At 38.2% G+C, this 20,410-nt stretch overlaps 1 protein-coding gene across 1 annotated transcript in view; it reads right to left on the bottom strand.

Annotated features, from left to right (window-relative positions):
* The window catches only part of PEX7 (peroxisomal biogenesis factor 7), a 43,288-nt gene that overhangs the window by 3,370 nt on the left and 19,508 nt on the right, over positions 1–20,410 (bottom strand). Inside the window, exons 6-9 of the mRNA XM_027888021.1 lie at positions 19,704–19,810; positions 19,184–19,297; positions 14,922–14,977; positions 7,606–7,705 (exon numbers count right to left, since the gene is read on the bottom strand). Of these exons, the coding sequence (XP_027743822.1) occupies positions 7,606–7,705; positions 14,922–14,977; positions 19,184–19,297; positions 19,704–19,810 (377 nt within the window). The remainder of the gene's footprint in view (positions 1–7,605; positions 7,706–14,921; positions 14,978–19,183; positions 19,298–19,703; positions 19,811–20,410) is intronic.

Raw genomic sequence — 20,410 nt, 5'->3', positions numbered from 1 at the left:
CTCATCTTTAATGCTTTTATTTCAGTAGCAAATTTGCAGTACTAGCATATACACTAAAGGCACTGTATTGTTATGTCAATTTATGTACCAGTAGAGATGGGGACCACTGTATTCCTCTTCAAGTAAAGCCAAAAAGCAAGCAAACAAATGAAAAACTGAAGTCATCACAGGAAGATGACTGCTTGACTAGAAGATCATAGTTTTAACTCAACTATAACAGCTATCCTGTATTTTATTGAAGTGTTTATCCTTGTCCCAGAGTGTAACAATGTTTTCCACCAACTGATCTAATACGGATATCCATTCCTTTATCAGAGCCATTTCCATTCACTCACTAACTGATTTAATCCCTTGAAAGGCTCTCTGTTTTCTATTCATCGTAATCATCTTGCCTTGCAATAGAGTTAGACCTTTTCCAGCATCCCAGGGCAATCCATTCCATCTAGTGCAATCATCTGCATAACATTCAGCCTCTTTACTGCTCAGAAACAAGAGAACAAGAGAAAACTCTGAAGTTAGTTACTGACTTTTCTTTTTCAGTATCGGAAGGTGTAATAAATCTCCGTGCCCTAACCACAATTAAATACATTCAAAATAACAGCTAAAATTTAAGAGTTCAGTTACGCCTTTATCAGAACAGGAACAAAGAACAGGTTTAATCAGAACAAAGTACAGCCCTCTCTAGATTAGTATTTCCAGAACTAACGCAGTTTTCAGAGCTCATAATAAATCATACAATAATACGTAAATGTACTTGAGAGTGACCCATTTCTCAGCTTTTCCCCATTCTATTTTCAAATAAAACTAATAAGACTTTTTTTTTTTTTTTTTTTTTTTTTTTTTTTTTTTTTTTTTTTTTTTTTTTTTTTTTTTTTTTTTTTTTTTTTTTTTTTTATTCTGTGGAAGAGACAAGAGAAAAAGTATTCAGTTCTTGACTTTCATTAATGTTGTATTTCCCTTCCGCTTTTAGTTTCTCATCATCTGTGTCTTCTCAAACAGAATTTAATGGTCTATTTATATCATTATTATGTATTTTTGAGGGATCCTGGGCATCCTCTAAGCGAGTGGCATGGAGATTAAGGGGAGATAAAACAAGCTATTAGGTTTGCTACTCATCAAATTACTTTCACAGGTGAGCATTAAAACTGATTGGTCAAGTGCATAATGGATCATGTATGATCCATTAAATACCTATTTTGTTCCAGAAAATCTGAACCACTACTGTGGCCTGCTTGGTTAACACTTGCCAGAGTGAACTGCACACGACGTTAACCTTTACACAAGAGTGATGTGAGTTTGCAAACTGTAACTTTTTAATGTGCAGTAAAATCAGCATTTTTTAATTTACTTTTGAAAAAATACACCTTAATTTAATTATTATTTCCAGTAAAAACAGAATAAAACAAACCCTGGAACAGAACTTCTTATAAAGATCTAGGTTCAAAGTAGAGTTATCAGAAACAAATGTTCCAACCACTACTTAAGAAATCCATTTCTTTCTTAAGGAGAAAGAAAATACTGCCTCCCACCCTTCCCAGTACTTCAGAATCAAAATTAAAGTGCATTTTCTTCTCCATACACTTGCATAGATGAATTGCATTACAGAATTGTGATGCCTGACAGCAACCTTTCCAAACACCTCAGGAAGAGACTTTAGCTGTTAATGGCAAAAAGTGATCATTACTCATGAGGGGCTGGCTTTGACTTTCGCAGTGGAAGTTTAATTTTAACAGTTTGGGAAAGACATACTATAGGCACCAGCAAGAAATTTCACCTTCTTTTAGTCTCTCCAACTCTGGAAGATGTTCAAACTGGTTTAATATTTGCAGCTGGTGAAATCTGGTATTTTCATGAAAAAATCCACCCTGAAATTAAGTAGGTTCTTTTTAGCTCAAGGAATCATTAACTGCATAACTTTAGTAGCATCCTGGAGAAGGACCATAAGGAGAGACTAAAATGAAGTGCAGATAGTGTTATAATTATAGCATTGGGACAGCCACAACAGCTGGATGGAAGCTATCAGTTCCTTGGAAATTAAGTGTAAAAGATAAGAGCAAGTGATCGAAAGAAAAATGCAGAGAAAGTCTGTTTTTCTGCACATTTCCACAAGATATAACTCCACTTTCATATGGAACAATCAATATTTCTGGGCCTGCTGAGGGTGAACAATTAATTTAAATGAACAGCAAAATACACAGCCAAAGAGCTTCACTGAAGACATCCTCTGCATTTATATTTGGCTATACCGGTTAAGCCAACTTCAGCAGCCCCTCCTGTCCGTTCTCCTGCTTCCTGTGTTGGCACAAATAATGCAGCACACTGCAAAAGGTGCACAAAGAAAACAAGTAGCAGAACAAACCTGTACACTGAAACTTGAAAAATGGTCAAAAATTTCTTCATAAAGCTGGACGAATTTAGAACCAGATTTCAAGTTACTTCCAGGGTATGCAGCTCAAGTGTATAACAGTTTGGCTACAACATCCCTCCAACTAGTAAGAAATTACAGCTTTTAAAATTTCAGTGATGCATGATACCATCAGTACAGAAACGTTTCATGGGATCAACAGACTGATGCTACAAAGCAGTTCTAATTACCACTGGCCAGGCGCAAGGAAGGAGCAGGCTGTGGTTTGGCACAGTGTGCTGGTGATACCCTGCAGCTTTAGGGAGAAGAAGCTGGAGGTTCAGGACAGCTGAATCACAAGGACAGTGTAACACAGAGCAGAAAAGTCATGGGTACTGCACCGGTATTATCAATGTATCATACATAATATGTGGTATCATGGACAGGTGTCATGGTTTAGCCTCAGTTGGTAACTAAGTACCACACAGCTGCTCACTCACCCCAACCCCACCAGGTGGAGGGGAGGAGAACTGGAAAAATAAGGAGGTGCAGCCAGACAGAGGACTAGAGAAAACAAGTTTCCTCCCAACCTATGTTGACAGAAATAGCTGCTTAGACAGACAACTGCCTATTTGTAGTGTAATTATGATCCAAACACACACATTCACAGTAAAAGCAAATCGTAAGTGATCACGATTTGTGTTGTACATAAGTTATTCTAAAACCTAGACTTTAACATGCATTCAGGTCACAAGATGGTTTTGGACTAGAGAACTCACATTTGGCTTACCCTCGTTTGGTGCAGAACATCGTTCATTTCCTAAGGGAGCTACCTCAGTACTGTATGTCATGAAGTCTTGTTCTGATTTGGCATGTAACAGATCTCTAACGTGCTTTTTGCATATCAAGTGTTCTGAGCCCCTCCACCACTTGCCATCACGTCTGTTAAAAATCACGTATCCTTGCAACTTAGGAATGTCATTGTGCACAACATAAAAGTATAGAGAAATGGAAATATTCCTCTCCTGTTCCCGTTAGATACTTAATCCTATTCTCACAGCAGCAAGACAAAGCCTGACTCAATGGAAAGCATTAATTTATACTTTCCATTGGCTGCTTTATAGAGTTCAGAATAGATGTGAGGTGCAGCTGAAAAAGGTTATCAGACAAAATTCAGAGCTTCGGCATCTCTCATGTTTGTGTAAAGCAAAATACAGCTTTAGAATTACAACAGAAATGGCTGGGTATTTTTTTTGTCCATGATTTAAAGAAATTTGTCATACATATGTATTTTCTATTCTTTATATACTTATTGAAATAATTTCAGAATCAAGACAAGAAGTGAATGTTCACAGGATCTGTACTTTTTATCTGTGTCATTAATGGACTGCCTAAAGACATTTAAAATTAATTAATGACCGCCATATCACATTAACCTACAGCAGAAGAAAAAGGCTGCTTTAAAATAAAGCTGCACAAATAATACCAAAAGAAGTTAGCTACAGCATGTAAGCATGAACGTAAACACAGCAGAATCCCAGTAAGAGACAGGCTTAAATAAGTATCATGTTTTGATTCATCAGAATATTCAGAGATCACATACAGGAAAAGTAAATATCAGGAGAGAAATAAGAAATCCAGTGAGCTACAGAGTACAACTCCACTATATGGTCTAGCATTCACAGCCCCAAGCGAAGAATAGTATTTATAGCTGATTACCATTTTTATAATCCCTACATACTTCCTATGCCTATCTAGTGTGTATAGAAAGAAGCAAACTTTAATTGTATTCTTATCCTCAAACTTTGGAAAGAACTTATCTGATTTAAAAAACTGCATACTCTTAATGTGGCTGACAAGGTGAACAGATTTGTCCAGTTCTTAGTGCTCCACACCATCACAAATTTAAAAGATTTTTGGTGCTTCGGGTCTTGTCACTGTTCTTGTGTGTGCCAAAGCTACTTTGGCTGAAAGCTGGAGTTGGGAGTATTTTCTCCTATTTTCTCCTGCCTGGCAAGCTCTCACATCAGCACTTGCAGTTTAACAGAGAAATACCCTGAATATCATGAGGATCATTTCTGTTAATGCTTTGCACTGTAAAGTGCACACATCTTTCTGTGCATCTGAAAGTTTGTTTGTTGTCTCAAATTGCTACAAACCTGACATTAACATTATGGTGGGGGGAAAAAAACTAAACCAAAGAACAGCTGATCTTTAAAATGCAAAGCTTTCAAAAAACACTAACTTCACATAGAGGCACACACTCCAAAATAGATACTAGAATCTTTAATTAAGGAGTTTTCTGTTTCATCCAGCTAATACTAATGGGTCCTTTCACAACCCATTCCTTAAGGACCAGATCTCTCTCCACATGTTGCCTCCCTTAGTGGATACTGTACAGGAACCAGTCTGCCTGCATGTACCTTCTCTGTGCCTGCGGGTTCTGTTCAAAACTCAATCAGTTCCACAGGAATGTCTCGGAATTCCTATATTAGCTACTTAATCACAGTATCTATTTTGAACAGTTTTCCAATAGTGCAGATAGTTTTTCCCTTGACATGCAAAAGATACAAGTTCATTGTGCAAAGCCAAATAAAACAATCTGTCTAGACAACAAAAGTATCATTAAGAATGAAAACAAAGGTAAATGACCAGAACGGTACTTAATTTGAGTATAAATGAACAGCTTGTCCATTATGAACAAAATACTCTGCATTCTCCCTGGATCCTCCTTCTCCTTCTCCCTGGAGGAGAGAAGCAGTTCAAGTCTCAAGTTGTAACTCCTTATAAAGCATACATGAAAAATCACAAGTCATGCAAATACATGAATAAAATAAACAACAGACCTCATTATTGGATTGATAAAGAGCAGATGTGAAGGCAACCTACATACTGGGGATAGCAGCATAAAATTCAAGCAAATAATCTTTGTTGGATTGATGCAGAAGCCAGGGAAAGGCTGCAAGTGCTCATACTAGAAGCAACTATACAGTAAGCTTGCACAGAAGCACAGGATGCTTTGGGTTGTAAGGGACCTTAAAGATCATCAAGTTCCAACCTCCCTGACATTGGCAGAGACACCCTCCACAAGACCTGGTCACTCAAAGTCCAGTCCAGCCTGGCCTTGAGCACTTCCATCCACAACTTCTTTGGGTAACCTGTTTCAGTGTCTCACCATCTTCACAGTAAATAAATTTCTTCCTTACCTCAATCCTCTTTCAGTTTTAAGGCATTACACCTTGTCCTATCACTAACTGCGCTTGTAAAAAGTCCCTCTCCAGCTCTCTTGGAGGAGTCCTTTAAGTACTAAAAGGTTCTATAAGGTCTCCCCAGAGCCTTCTCTTCTCCAGGCTGAACAACCCCAATTCTTTCAGCCTGTCTTCACAGGAGAGCTGTTTCAGCACTCTGATCATCTTCATGGCCTTCTTCTGGACTCATTCCAACAGGTCCATGTCCTATTTTTACTGCATGCCCCAGAGCTGAGCAGAGTACTCAAGGTGATGTCTCATTGGTCTTCCTTTAAAAATGAGGGTTAAATTTCCCTTGTACTCATTCTTTAACTTAGTGAGAGTTTAATTCTATCACAGGCTTTTAAATTTCTTTTAAATACCAAAACGTTTACATTTTGCATTGCTGTGATAGATATCCAACCCTCACAATAGATTAAATGAACTCAACAGAAAAAAACAGAGGAATATTAAAGCTGTTGCAAATGCCAAACTTCTGTCTGGAACGCACATTGGCATGCAGTAAATACAGATATGTACCCTAGATTTACAGATTCTGTGCATTAAGTCCAACAACAGACTTGTAGAATTTCTGCATGGAAAAAAAGATGCCTGAAAGCTCAAATGCCCTAATGTTGATAGGTATGCCCACCATCATTTTCCTTTTTTCAACATACTAGTGCTTGTGCAGCACTTTTCTTTCAATTCATTATCTACCATGAAGCCATGGGCTTACAGTCAAGACGTAATCACATCCTCAATACAAAATGAAGAGAAAATCTTCTTGCCTCATTCAGATCCAATGCAAAACCCACACCAACTTCATAGAAAGCTGAACTGGGCTCAGCACATGCACTGCTGTAGCACTGTGAAGCCCTAAATGTACTAAGCTATGCTTGCTGCTCCCTCTGGACCCAATTCAGCCAGAATCATATCTCTGCAGTCACTTGGGATGAAGTTTTAATTCCCAGCAAGTGGCCTTTAAGCATTCTTGCCCTGCATTAATAAAAAAATAACCTGAAGCTTGAGAGGCTTTTTTCAGCCTCACAGATTCCCCTATGTGGTTCACAGCATGGCCTCATGAACAGTTACTGCAGCACCACTGAAGCAACAGAATTAAAGGAACAACCAACCAGGCAGAAAACTCATCAAGCTATCATTTGGCTAGAATGGTTCCACATGCATTAAGCTAAGTATTTTGCCAAATTTACACCCTTCTCCTGTGTCCTTTTATCAGCAGAAATTACAATGGTTTTATCTGCTTTATCCACGCAGAATTTGAATGCAGATCTTATGCATCTGCAAATGCAGATTTTTAACTGGGATAAAAAATTCACTGTGAATTTAAGAGGAATCTAGATGTAAATAATATCTGTGGCACATTAAATAATGCATTAGTTACAGTTAACTCAGTTACAGTACTTTCTAGTGAAAACTAAAGGCTTTCTCATTTTAAAGCAAATAATTAACTTTAGGTTTTCTGAGTTTCTTGTCTGAAAAAAAGAGTCTATACTACAAAAAACAATCCTCTGTTTACAAAATAGAAATGACTGTAGCAACAGAAGGAGAGCAGAATCCTACCAGAACTAGTACATAACCACATATTAAGCCTCTTGCAGTCCTCCAAAGAGCATGACAAACCAGGTCTAGGCATCCTGTGTGACACTACCAATGTTTAACCTGACAATCTAAGTAGATGGAAGAAAGTTTTGTATCTCAACTTTGCGTTCTAGGCTCTTCTCTATTACTCTTCCTTCTCAAACAAAACTACCTAATTTTCCCTGAGCTCACCATGGCTTTCAGTTATCTGATTTTGCTATTTTGTCTGTCCTGCCCTCCTCTCCTACCCAATGCAAGTAACTGCTTTATAAATAAAAATGGACCTGAAATTGTGTTTATTTAATAAGCAATCAGCCAGACTCACTTCCAGAAGCTTTCTGCAATCTGGTGACTTATTCAGAATATGAGTCCTGCAGTCCAGCCACGACCATTGTGGCTATAACAGGCAAAAAGTAAATTCATCCCAGCTCTTACCTGACCACGGTTGTGAAGACTTAAATCCAGTCCACATGTAAATTCAGTATGATGCTCAACTGTTTCCAGCAAAGGATTAGGCTTGGAAAAGTCCCAGAATCTATAGAGAAAATAAAGGAGGAAAAGAGAAAGAGAGAGAGGAAAAAAAAAATCAAACAAACCACAATTAAAGTAATTGAAAGGCCATTTCAAAAATATAATGCAAGATATTGACAAATCTGTTGCTGCCAGGGTATTTAAAAAAGCAAACTCATCCACTTAGGAAACATAACAAATCATATTCCTGCAAAGCCATCTGCTGATTTGCATAAATTAAACCCCACTGGGTAAAGCCATCTTTGTCTCCTGTTTCAGAAACTGAGATCAAAGTTGGCACTGAGGAGCAGTCATTGGGACACTATCAAAGCAGAGCAAGAAAATTTAGGCTAAAATACTCTTGTTATATTTTTTGAGGGCTGAGGAATTTTAGCTCTGAAAGACATTAGCACAATTTATTATTTTTCTCAGTTTTTGGTATCATTAACTATAGGGTCTTTATTTAAATGAAAAATGACACATTCATTTAGAGATCTCAGTCATTCACATTCTCAAATTTGAGACTGTGTTCCCGTAAAACAGAATTTAATATTATAATATAATAACAAATTTGTACTACAGAGATCAGCTGCATTACAGTTAATTCCACTAGATCGTATTTTAAAAAGCAATTTTTATTTCAAGCCTTGGTTGACAAAAAATGCTTAGAAAATAGACATTCGAGGTGTTCTACTTCTCCCAGCTACTGTCCCATTAGACACAACGTCCATCAATGCAAATAACAGCAAGGATAAGAGAGATGTAAAAGTGGATGGGATGAACACAGAGGTAAAAGACACCTCAGGGGTAAAAAAAAAAGGATTCAGAAATTAGAACTTTCAGATAATAAAACATTGACAATATCCTTATGACGGCACAAATCAAAGATTAGTTCCTCTTTCCTGTGTTGTATATTCTGTTTACAAAAGTCCATAGGCTGCACAGCACAGCGTATTTTGTGGGCTGGCAGCTGTAATCGAATTTTCTACAGTTCAAATTTTCACACAGGGGTCAATTATATGCTTTACTACTTCTGTAACAATCACAGAGGTCTCTTTGCCTTGATCTTATTAGGGAAAGTGAAAATACTGAACAAGAACAGCTCATTATCAGACCAACTATACTGAAAGAACTGTAAGTTCAAACCAATTCAAGTAAAATAGCAAACACTGGAGCCAGCAGGGTCAGTTTGTTTAATATGCAGATGTTACTTCCTTCATAAACAAGGAGAGTGGTATCAGCACAATGGTTTTGCCATAGCAACAACCCTCTTAATTTTTTCCTAGCACCTGAGATCTAAGATAAACAACTTATTTTGCAGGAGAGAGGAGCAAAATACCATCTCAGCATTTTCATTGTCTCACATTTGTTCCTGAGAAGGTAAAGAAACGAGTCTTGCTGTTTCTAAGTAATAGTGGTTAGCCTTCCTTATCACACTAGCTCTCTACTAAGTCTTGAAAGACAGATGCTCCTAACTGAAAACTAAGAATAAAGGAGATAACTTCAGATCTACATGAATAAAACCTTAGAAAAGACTTTTAAAAATAGTAGGACAACATGGTGTTTGTTCTATAAAGCCATGTTGTAGAAAGTCAGAAGCAGTTTAAGAGTACTACAACTCAGTTGCAGACTGACTGGGAGCTTTGGGGTTTTTTTTAATATAAAAATAATTACTAGCTAAAGCTCAAAAAAATGTTCAGTCTCAGGACTGAAAATCATTGATGACAAATTAACGATGGCTCTCATAACAACTTTGCAGTCCAAAGTGAGAAACACTGTCTATGGCACAGGTTCCAAAACCACCGTGGTGACAACAATATTATGCTCAGAGTGAACCTCCATCACATTCTGAAGACTGAAAGGGCAATGCAAGTTTTCTAAGACACTGTTTACCCCAGCAGGATGGCTGTACAGGCATTCACAGTGTAAGCAGCTGTGCTTGCATTACTTGAATTGTAAGTGTATCTACACAGTCAGCAGCATGAACTTAAAAGTGAGCCAGACATAAGATTTTAGGGTCCATTACAGGTTTGTACAGCCTGTACAATCACAGGTGTGACACTTAGACAGAACTGCTATTTTTACCCATATCATGTACATTAAAACTAGAAGTCACAACTTCAGTCACATCTGCACTGACCAAATATACCCCAAAAGGTACATGAATGCAGTTTCTTAAAACTTTACACTAGAATTGTTAAAAGTATGCCTTTTCCCTCATTTCTTTAGAGATTTTTTATTTATTTTACCTGTACTTCACATGCTATCAATAAGCTCCACATATATTCCAAGTGGACTGCTTATTCTAAACAAGGCATTATGTGAACAGAATTTTGTACTTCGTACCACCTGTTGCTGAATCACAAAGACCTATGCTCCCTTACCAAAACACTTTTAGAACCCAAATATTATTTCTCCTACCTATCTCCTACCTTGTCCTCCTCCCCACTCTACCCTTAGCCCCTGCCCCTGTGTCTTCACCACTAACTGGGAAAAAAGAGGCAGCAAGTATCATTTCAGGTTCCAGTGTCTGTACTAGGTAGTACGATGCATGTTGCTGTATGATGAGGAGCTAGCAGATTAGACAGGTGGTGAATTCATGCTATACCTCCTACCTCCCTTAAGGCAATTCTTTGGATTATATCTTACTACAAGGATAATAAGGACAATTAATTGAAGTGAAAACCAGTTTATTTTATGAGCAGCCTTATTCCATAAGATTTGTGATCAAACTAACTGAACTTGTACACGGTGATGAAGAGCTGGAGATTGTGGTTTACCCTCAAGTGTGTTGCAGAGATGATGTCCAGTATAGCACAACTTTTAACAAAAAACTGCCTTTCTGCCCTAGGGGCAAGCTTCTGTGAATACAATTTAAGATCTGGCCTGATACCAGCTTAATGAAGCTCTATAATTTATCAGATCTTCGGTGCAGATTTTGGTGAGCACTGTCTGTGCCTAATGCACCAAGATTTCTTTTTTGTAGTGAAGAATCCAAAAATACAAAACAGTTATTCCAGTAAAAGATGACACTGATGTTCTTCCAAACTGAATTTCAATAGAGATAATGTTTAAGAACATGCATGCAGACCTAAAGAAGTCCTGGAAATGTTACAGTACTTTGTGCACTTCCCAGCATTTTAATTATTCATTTGTGTTAAATCTCCTCTTTAATTGATCTACATTTTTTCTGAACTCTTCCAAAGAGTAAGGAAACTGCATAGAAAAAATTTGTCTCAAAAAAGCATTTGCTGGACAGGGGTTAAATCCAAATCATTATACCCAAGTACGTAAAAACTTTTCTTAGCTCCCAGTATTAAGCTGGCATGTGAACTACGTTTCTTTTCAGTAGCTTGACTAGAGTGCACAGAGGCAATCATTATACTGTTTGCAAAGCATGAAGCTAAGCATTGTTAACTTTGCTTTCTAGCTACTATTTTTTGCTTTTAGATATCCAGTTGTGATGACGTGCCAAACTAGCTGTTCTACCTGAAACAAACAAAACCCCTGCCTCTTACACGGTACTTTGGTAATCTGATCTAAGATGTGCGGTTGTCTGGTCAAACCACAAAGCTTCAGTAACATCTATTATTATAGAGCTTTAACAGTAGGCTGTGCTATATCCAGTTAAATATTTACTATAAGTTAATGCTTGCAGATAATTCTGACCTTCAAACAGAAACATTAAGGAATATAAATGAGCAATAGCATAACTAAACTGCTGTTTAAAGAACACTGCAATGAACCTGTTTCTAAAGGACTGCCATACCACGCTGTTCTATTAATTGCTATCAAATGGGACTAAAAAGTCACAGCCCTTGAGTAGGTTCAACAAGATCCAGAACTAATGCCATGTACTGGAATCCCTATTTCTCTTCCATCCTTTCATATATTTAACAAGGATTTTTATTCTTAAATTTAAACGTATGTATATGTGTGCACATACACATCTCCACACACCCACACGTGTGTGGCGTATGTGCATGTGCACACATGGCAGGATGTGGGCATGGGTGTGCATGTAGAGTGGATGGTGCATCCAGTCAAACTCTGAACATTCCTAAGTAAACTCTACTTCTTACTCTGAGCTACCTTCTTTTCTGTAAATGACAGTACAGGATATGTGATAGAGGTACAACATACTCTTTAAAAAGAGATGCTCCCAAAGTCTTATGGTAACAAGTTTCCTTCATTATACAGAATATTTTGTTTGTGCCATGTTTTTCCAAAGATTTTCACCTGGCCTTCTCTGTTGTTTGTTCACTTATACCAAACCCAACAACTAATAGTTTTAGAAAACTGTTAAAAAACTTTATTTCATCTCTTCAACCCTGTCCTCTGTCCCCAGTCACAACAAATAATTATTTGAACAGAAAAATCATGCCTAGAGTGAATTTTGTGAAGAGGTCTCCAAGCTCTGTGTTTACAGACACACTGTTACATGAGCTAGGAGCTTTCTCTGTCTTGACTGACAGTTTCCACATATGAAAACGTCAGAGCTGAAATTGCAGAAGGTTTCAGTACCATATGAACTGCATTAGAGCCAAACTTGAAGGATATATAGTTGGTGTCAAAAAAGGGAAGAGCATGACAACGCAATCAAGTCACTTCAATGCATCAGCATGCTGATTATTTGTCTTATGGCTCAGACAAGGCCTCTGGAAGAAACCAATAACCACTTTTCATCTTAGTCCTAGGAGTCTTTTGAGAAACAATACACTGCAAACCAGTTGGCAGTGCATCAGTAAAGCATGTTAAGTAAGATCCCATAAATAACCTTCCACAGACCACTATTCTAGGAGACATGCATTTGAAACATGAACAAAATTAAGCACTTAATATATGACAGAATATGAGTACAGCAGTCTAGAAAGTTATATGCATATGTACATCACAGTACTTACACTGTCAGGCCCCTGGCACCGACTACAAGCCAGTGGGTATCTGTAATAAGGGACTACCTTATTACAGTAAGCAAAATAGTAACAATTAACATAAAAAAATGTTCTCAAGCACTTAAGTCCTTTAGTGAAATAATGGCATGCCTGTGGGACACAGGAGTATTATATAATCTCACCATCCAGTTCTAATCTACAACAAAAAGGCACAATTTTTGAAAGGAACAAGCTCATGTAGGGACTGAAAATTTAAGGGAATAGCTGGACTGGGAAACAGACAGATTTGCCATTATGACCACCTTGCCTTTCTAGTCTCTCTTTCTTGAGGAATTTTTCTTGCAGCACTCCAGTCTTGTGAGTGGTTCCACCATCTCTTTATAATCCCCAAGAGGCCATACACTGCTGCTGCACATGGACTTCTAATTCCCTCTTCCTCTCCTTTGCTGTATTCAGGTGTCAGGTCACTTTCACAGGTCACAAAATGCAAAATGCAAAATCCTCTCTAATCCTCATGCTTTCATTTTCTTCAGGTTACGATCACTCTGTGCTGATACCTGTCATTTAAAACGCTCCTCGCTAAGTTAGCAAGCCTGTTGGCAAAGATGCTCTTACCCTACTTTATCAGATGAATCCTGCGCCTGCCTCACAGTGCCCCATGGCTTAAAAAGGACTTTGTGGTTGTAAAAGACTAAGCCCTTCTTGTGACACCAGCTATGCAGCCAAGCGTTGACTTGATGCAGATGTCTCTTCCTCTCTGAACCCTTCTCCTCCACTGTCAGGATCAAGGAAAACACCTGGGCCCCCAGTGCCATGTAGCCATGCCTGATATATTCATGATCACCTCTTTCAGTAACATAAGAACCCATACGGGTAAGTGAGAAAAGGAAGTGTTCTGAATCTGAACAAACCTTATAAATTTCTCCACAGCCTCCGGGACCTCAACTCAAGGGAGGCAACAAAACCATCCAAGATAGGAAAGTGCGTTAGCAGACAGATACTTAGAGAGGGAATGCAATACGAGGCAGTCTCCAGTGATAATGCACATTTTTCTTTTGGCGCAGACACTTGATTCAGGCTCGGCTGATTCTGACACCTCCCCTGACTGAGCTTGGTGTTGCTCATCCAATTCCAGGGCACTAAACCTGTTCTCTAGCTCCAAGTTGTCTTGCCAGATGTCTTAGGTTTCCACCTTTTCCCATCACGAGAATCTTTACCCTTATTCTCTACTGCTTGAAACACAGTCTCAAACTGTCCCTCCTCCTTCCTTGGACTGTGGGATTTGGGCTCTCACCTCTGAGGGCTATCTGTAAAGACCTGTCAATCTTGCATTCACGATCCTAGATGGTGCATAGACTGCTCATCTTTTTCTGCAACTCCTTCCCCTCAGTACCTCAAAGAGAATACATCTTCCACAGATGACACCACCATCACCCTCAGCCCCAGGAAGAGGCAGCAGGCATTCCCTGAAGCCAAGACCTAGAAGGCAACATCCTCTTTAGTGCTATTGCGGTTGCCAAGGACATGTGCAAAGGACAGCTGCTCCAGGAACTGTCCCTGCGAAATGTCACCATTGTCACTGTACAGCAGTACCTCAGCATCCACAGCAGAGCTTCAGAGCCCCTTTGCACCCCTGCATGTTTCTGTTAGCTGCATTCTGGGAGCTGTCAGCTTCAATGAAAACAGAGTGTTCCAGTTCTTCCAACAGAACTTTTGAAAATACACAAATTTCCTACAATGCTTACCAGGCTAACTTTATGATGCAATTTTATATGATGTTATGGCACAAGACTGTATAGATTTATGATTTAGAAACGTACAGGCACCGAGAATTAGCAAGATTTCCCTCTGGAAACAGAATCTTTCTATGTCTGGTATCAGACCACTCAGAACACAACCAGGAGTTAATTGCTATGATTTGGACAAGTGGGATAACTTTGCAGTCATTTTTTGAGGCAAAAGGGCTTCTCCCATGTATAAATATACTTGCCTACTGTATTCAGTCCACCTTAGAAAATACAGATCAAAGAATATAACTGAGATAGTCAGGAATGTACTTCACAGTTTATTGACTTATGACAGTGTGTATCTTAGAGAAATCCCAATATCAAATCGCACTTTTTTAGGACTTTTAATCAGTTTTAAGATTCTCAGCAGTATCAGATATACTGGGCAGCCAGAGGAACTCGCAGAAGTTTCTGTGCATTTTCAACACAGTTTATGAAACATCTGATGGTGACATTAACTGCACTTCAGTATGTCCTCTCTAGAACAGTTTTCTATTGCAAGCCACATTAAAACAGATTATCTTTCTATTTTTATCCAATTAAAAATAAAATACTCTACCTTACAGTAAAATCATAGGAGCAAGAGGCCAATAAGGTTGCATGGAACGGTGAAAACTGCAAGAAAACAAATCAACTTTAAAAGTAAAAACATTATGAACATATACAGACTTACTGTAAGCAGAAAGTTATCAAACTTCAACTATTTAAACAGTCTTGGTAGGCACCACATCATGCTGCAACAAAACAGACTACATCAACAAATTTCTCTACCATGCCTCTAATTACAAGAAACCACAGAATCGTAGAATTAATAATCACAAGGAATGCTCTGTGAGATCCTAGTTTGTTTTGATTTCATTACAGCAGTGCCAAATAACCCTGCTGTGAATTTAAAAAGTTCTAGAACAGTCATATAAAAAGTTACGAAATTCTGCTTTTGGCTGAGTATCATCTCATTATATAAATCAAGTTTCAAAACAGTTATGTGACCAGCTAATTATTTTCAGAGAGATAAAATCCATGCCATACTGCAGAGAACATAAGATAGATTATTGTCATCAATTCCATATCCTAAAATTTTGAAATTGTTTATAGGAATGGGAAAATTGGAAATGAGTGGAAAAACTGAAGGCAGTATAACGTCACTTCATGATTTTCCTCTCTTCTGTGGGCATTTTACAGGACACACTCTTCTATGGACTCTTGCACACTGGTCTGAGAACTGTAGCAATAAGGATGCAGTTATGCAAAAATTTTTCACCTCAGTTCCAGCTTTTGGGTAACCCTCCATTCCCAACTATTTTAAGATCTATATTTCTCAACAGGAAATACACAAGCAACTGACATAACTCGAGTCTGAAATGCAGGTATCCCAAATCATGGTAAGTCTACCTGCAAGACTTCTAGTATTATTCACAGCAACTACAGAGTCAAAAGTTAAGTCTGGGCTATTGCTACAACTGCCCAAGTTGCCAAGAAATCAATGTATGTTAATGGCTACTGAACTCTGCTGAACTCCCTTTACTGTAGCAGAACTGAGGGATGTGCATGCTTGAACTTTAACTTCCATTTTTCTGGAGGAAAAACAAAACAAAGTATCTTTTTCTTCTGCACCTAACAAAAAAAGAATAATAAAGGGGAACAAGTGTGATGAGCAACAAAAAACAACGGTACACTTTTCATAAACCCCCTTTGCATCTTTGTTCTCACAGTTTCAGATAAAGCAAAAACATCTTGTCAAAGGCTTTTCATTACCCTTAAATATCCTGGAAGGTTATGTAAGAGGCAAAATACTTAGGAGAGCACTACACACAAGTTGAAAGGATATGCATGTCTTTCTGTACAAGGAAGATAATATTTCAGAATTCTGTTCCATTTAACTGTAAGATACTACAATTTTATTATGTGAACAGTTGTATATAGACAGAAGACATAAGCATATCATCCATCCAGATCTCCAACAGATCATTTATCCAAATATCTTTTTAGGTAAAATCAAAAACCATAACTAGGTTTCAGTGTAAGATATGGCAGCCAGTTAAGAATGTGAGAGTCAAATGCACCAATATCCAAGTCTCCTGAAAAGGGCTCCAAATGATGTCAGTGTGCTGATAAGGCCCCGCACCGCACTGAAAGACCACAAGAAATCTGCAGGAATCCCGACAGTATCAAGTTGAGTAGAGTTCCTTGCCAGCCTCAGATCTGAAAATCCCTGAACAAGTGATCAGAACACAAAAGACAGACAACTGAAGAGTTTGATTTCATGGTTGGTTTAAGCTAATTTAGGAGTTCACTGCTGCCAAGGCTCGTGGCTTACATTTTCCTTTCCACTTCAGGTTGTTTGCTCCTGCTCTCCTCCTTTGTGTCAAGGCTTTCAATTTGTGTGGTTGAGCAATAAACTGAGACAGTTAGTGATCCAGACAGAAACTAGTCACTTTTAGGGACAGGATTTTCAGACAGAGCCATCAGGTGAGCCAGCCTGCTGCACAGCTTTATAATTGCTAGTGCCAGCACAATGGAGGGGAAGGGATATCAGTAGGGCGAGCTGCCTCTATTTAGGCAGTATCCAGCTCTCTCTGCACACCTCTAAGTGCTGGCTCACATTTTCATATGTTATGTCCACAACAGCCATGTCTACCTCGAAACGGAAGCAATAAAAGCCTGCTAAGATGGAACAGAAGTCAGGTACGCTCACATACCTCTCTGCTGAACGTGGATGCATGTACAGCCTCCCCACCATCTCCTTAAAGCCACTTGGTGGCTTAGATCTCAGAGGCTGGTGCAAAGAAACATCTACTGCTGGCCAACTTCTAATAACAATTTCAAGGCATTTTAAGAAAACAAGGTGCATGATGGACCATAAAATGGAATAGGACAGTATAAGAATATATAGGATTACCCCACTTGATGAGGCTGACAATCTTTGAGCTCAGTGCTCTATGTTTACATGGCATTTTCAGTATTTTAGTTTGTACCAGTCACCTCTGGGCCAGTCAGGCTTTGTCTTCTTTATTTCCCCCAGACATCCATATACAGTGGTAATATCCTTTAAGCCTTGCCTTCTTCACATTAAAAAAAATCTCAGCTCTCTCAGCTTTTCCTGGTAGGACAGAGGTTTCAGTCTCTTAAACTTCTTACGGCCCTTTGCTGAATTTACTCCAGCATGTCTGTGTCTCTCTCCCTTTTACTGGAAATCCCAAAATTGGACCATACATGGTCTCACTGGTGTGGTGAGTAGCAGGGAAGGATCACTGCCCCCAGCCTGCTGGCATCACTCTTCCTAAGGCAGCCCACGATGAAATAAAGTAGAGAAATTAAGAGGTGCTATCCCTGTCTAGCTCTTCTAGTATCTATTTATCAACCAGCTGCTATCCATGAAACTGACAACACTGCCTGCCTATGCTGCCTCTTGTGCAGAGAGTTAATTCAACAAGTCTACTGCCTGATGTGTAAGAGAAGTACTCCCATATGTTTGTAAACACATTTCCAAAGTCTAATTAAGTGTTCTTTAGTTCTATTATCCCAGGTGAGGGTGAATAGCAATTCTGCATTAAATTTCTTTAATTTATAATGAAGACAATGTGCTGTGAATCCCTTAGTGGAAGAGCTGTTTTTAAAGGATGCCACTAACTGTCAGAGAGTAAGAACACAACAGTCTGTGTTGATTCATTTGTCTTAATGGCTGTCAAACTGGAGTTGCAAAATTATCTTGTTTAAAAAACAAGAAGAAATAAACAAACTCAAACAGCACTGCTAAATGTTCTTCTGCTACGATGAACCTTTCATAGAGCCAGATTAGAGTGTGGTCATGCAGGCATTAAATTAGAAAAAAAGACTGAGCATCAACCACAAGTTGGGATAGCACGCTGTGGTAGCTGGGATAAGGAGAGGCAGGAGCTTCTGAGGTTGTCTGACTACAAACAGGATTTGTGATACAGAATGACTACCTGTGTCATATCCTTTTCTGACAAATTACAAACTAAGCACAGTAACTTCTAAAGTTCTTAGAAACATATTAAAGATTCCAAGGCCATGTGAAGAAAAATACTGACTCAGGATAACTTTTTTTCCAGTTCAGACTTCCTAGAAAATGTTAATAATACCTATTCCAGAAGGGCTTTAAAAGGATCAGGTGTTATCTCCCTTTTCAGGAGACTTCAGTATTGGTGCATTTGACTCTCACATTCTTAGCTGGCTTCAGTATCTTACATGGAAACACAGTTATAGTTTTTGAGTTTACCCAAAAAGATATTTGGGTACATATTTTCACATAATATTTAAAAAAAGCCATTGTGCATCAGAAGAAATTCCTATTGATGGGTGATGTACACAGATCCAGTATAGTCATCTGTAGCCTTTCGTGCTAGAGGTTCAAAATCTCTTACTAATATTTTCTTTGTATACAGAAAAATATGTATTCAGAGCAAGTTCTATACTTTGTCTTCTGTGAATATTGATCCTTTGTGTGGAAAAACAAAGTCAAAGCATAATTTAAAAATGAGTAAGGGAAAATATTTTCTCTGTCTCCAATTTCTCATATAACTTAGCTGAAGCAAAACCCCTAACTCTCTCTCAAGCCGTCTAACACTCCTTGTGGAAATATATTGACTTTGAAGATGTCATCTACTTCAAAATCCCAGCAATCTACTAAACATCATAATGTTTTGCAGTGCATAAAAGAAAGTTTTCAAGAACAGTCACTGTAACATCTAAAATCCTGTGTTTTTTCCTAGTTACTAGATAATATAAAATACCACTGCTTTCCAGAAAAAATTGTGTAACAATTCAGTGATGGTCAATAGGAAAAAAAATACAACTTACTTTTACTCTTCTGATAGCATAGGTATGACCCAGCAAGACGAACACTGGTTGCCGGATGTTCCGCAAATCCCAGCCTTTTAAGCTACAGTCAACTGCACCAGTTACCAGCAAGTTCTGATGATTTGATAAAACACAGATGTATCAGGACAATTTAATTACCAGATGGCAGTGATGCATATGTTGACTACAAAAGTTAGATAAATCAAACAATACAGATGAATAAATCATAAATGAGGTCAGGTCTCCAGTGTGAACGTTAAAGAAAACAGAGAAATACAAACTGGTTCTCCACTACAGGCTATTCTGACCACTATACAAAAGAATAAGCAAAATCTCTGACCTACTTAGGCTGCCTATCCATTGGAACAAATCTCCTCTGGAGATGTAATAGTGAATGATAGGAACAAAGCACCTAGACATATTTTTATAAAGAGAAGATGTAATATTGTTGCAGCAGAAACCCCTCCTATTTAATGAGAGTGGTTCAATTAGGAAAAAAGTGGGATGAACAGTTCTATACCTCATCATATTTGCACCAGTCACAGCTCAAGATCTCAGCCTGGTGGGCAGGTATCACAAGTTTGACTCCTGGGGCTTTCACATCCCAAATTCTTAAAGTCTGATCACCTGAAACATAGAGAAATTGATTCAATGTTGTTGCATCAGTTATGGGATACAATTAATCCATTAGTACTTAGTAGACAACTGTTTCTTAGCTGCATGAAATACAAATGACTATATGCGGACACTCATGCCAAATAAAGCAAGCACATTATAGACACAGAAGTTGGAGTGATGCAAAAAAAGGTATCCAAACTTACTACTCTCTTTCATTAGAAAAAACTCCCACAACTTCACTTTATTACTAACACTCCTATTATTTTTGAAAGTCTGATTTGATTAAAAGAAGATGGGGTAAAATATTTAAATAACATTTAATTGAACTAGAAGCTTAAGGTCCATTTAAAAATAGGTTTAATAGTTCAGAATCACAAAAAAACTATTTGCGAACCAGCTGAGAAGTTATGCCTAGTCACATGCTTTTGGCACAAAGAAAAGTAAACTGTATCTGAAATATCAAGATTTTTCCAATAAAGGAAAATTTAAGATGCATCACCTGTACTCATCATATATAAAGACTGCGGTTACTCTCATTTATTGAAATACTGGAAGATAAAGTAATTCTACTGTTACAGATATGAAAGGCAACATGTGCTGTAACCTTGA

The sequence above is a fragment of the Empidonax traillii genome, unplaced genomic scaffold (genome assembly GCF_003031625.1).
Source record: "Empidonax traillii isolate 1590-97213 ecotype Southwest subspecies unplaced genomic scaffold, ASM303162v1 scaffold229:size1690559, whole genome shotgun sequence".
Classification (NCBI taxonomy): Eukaryota; Metazoa; Chordata; class Aves; order Passeriformes; family Tyrannidae; genus Empidonax; species Empidonax traillii.
This window is presented reverse-complemented; position numbering and strand designations above follow the sequence as displayed.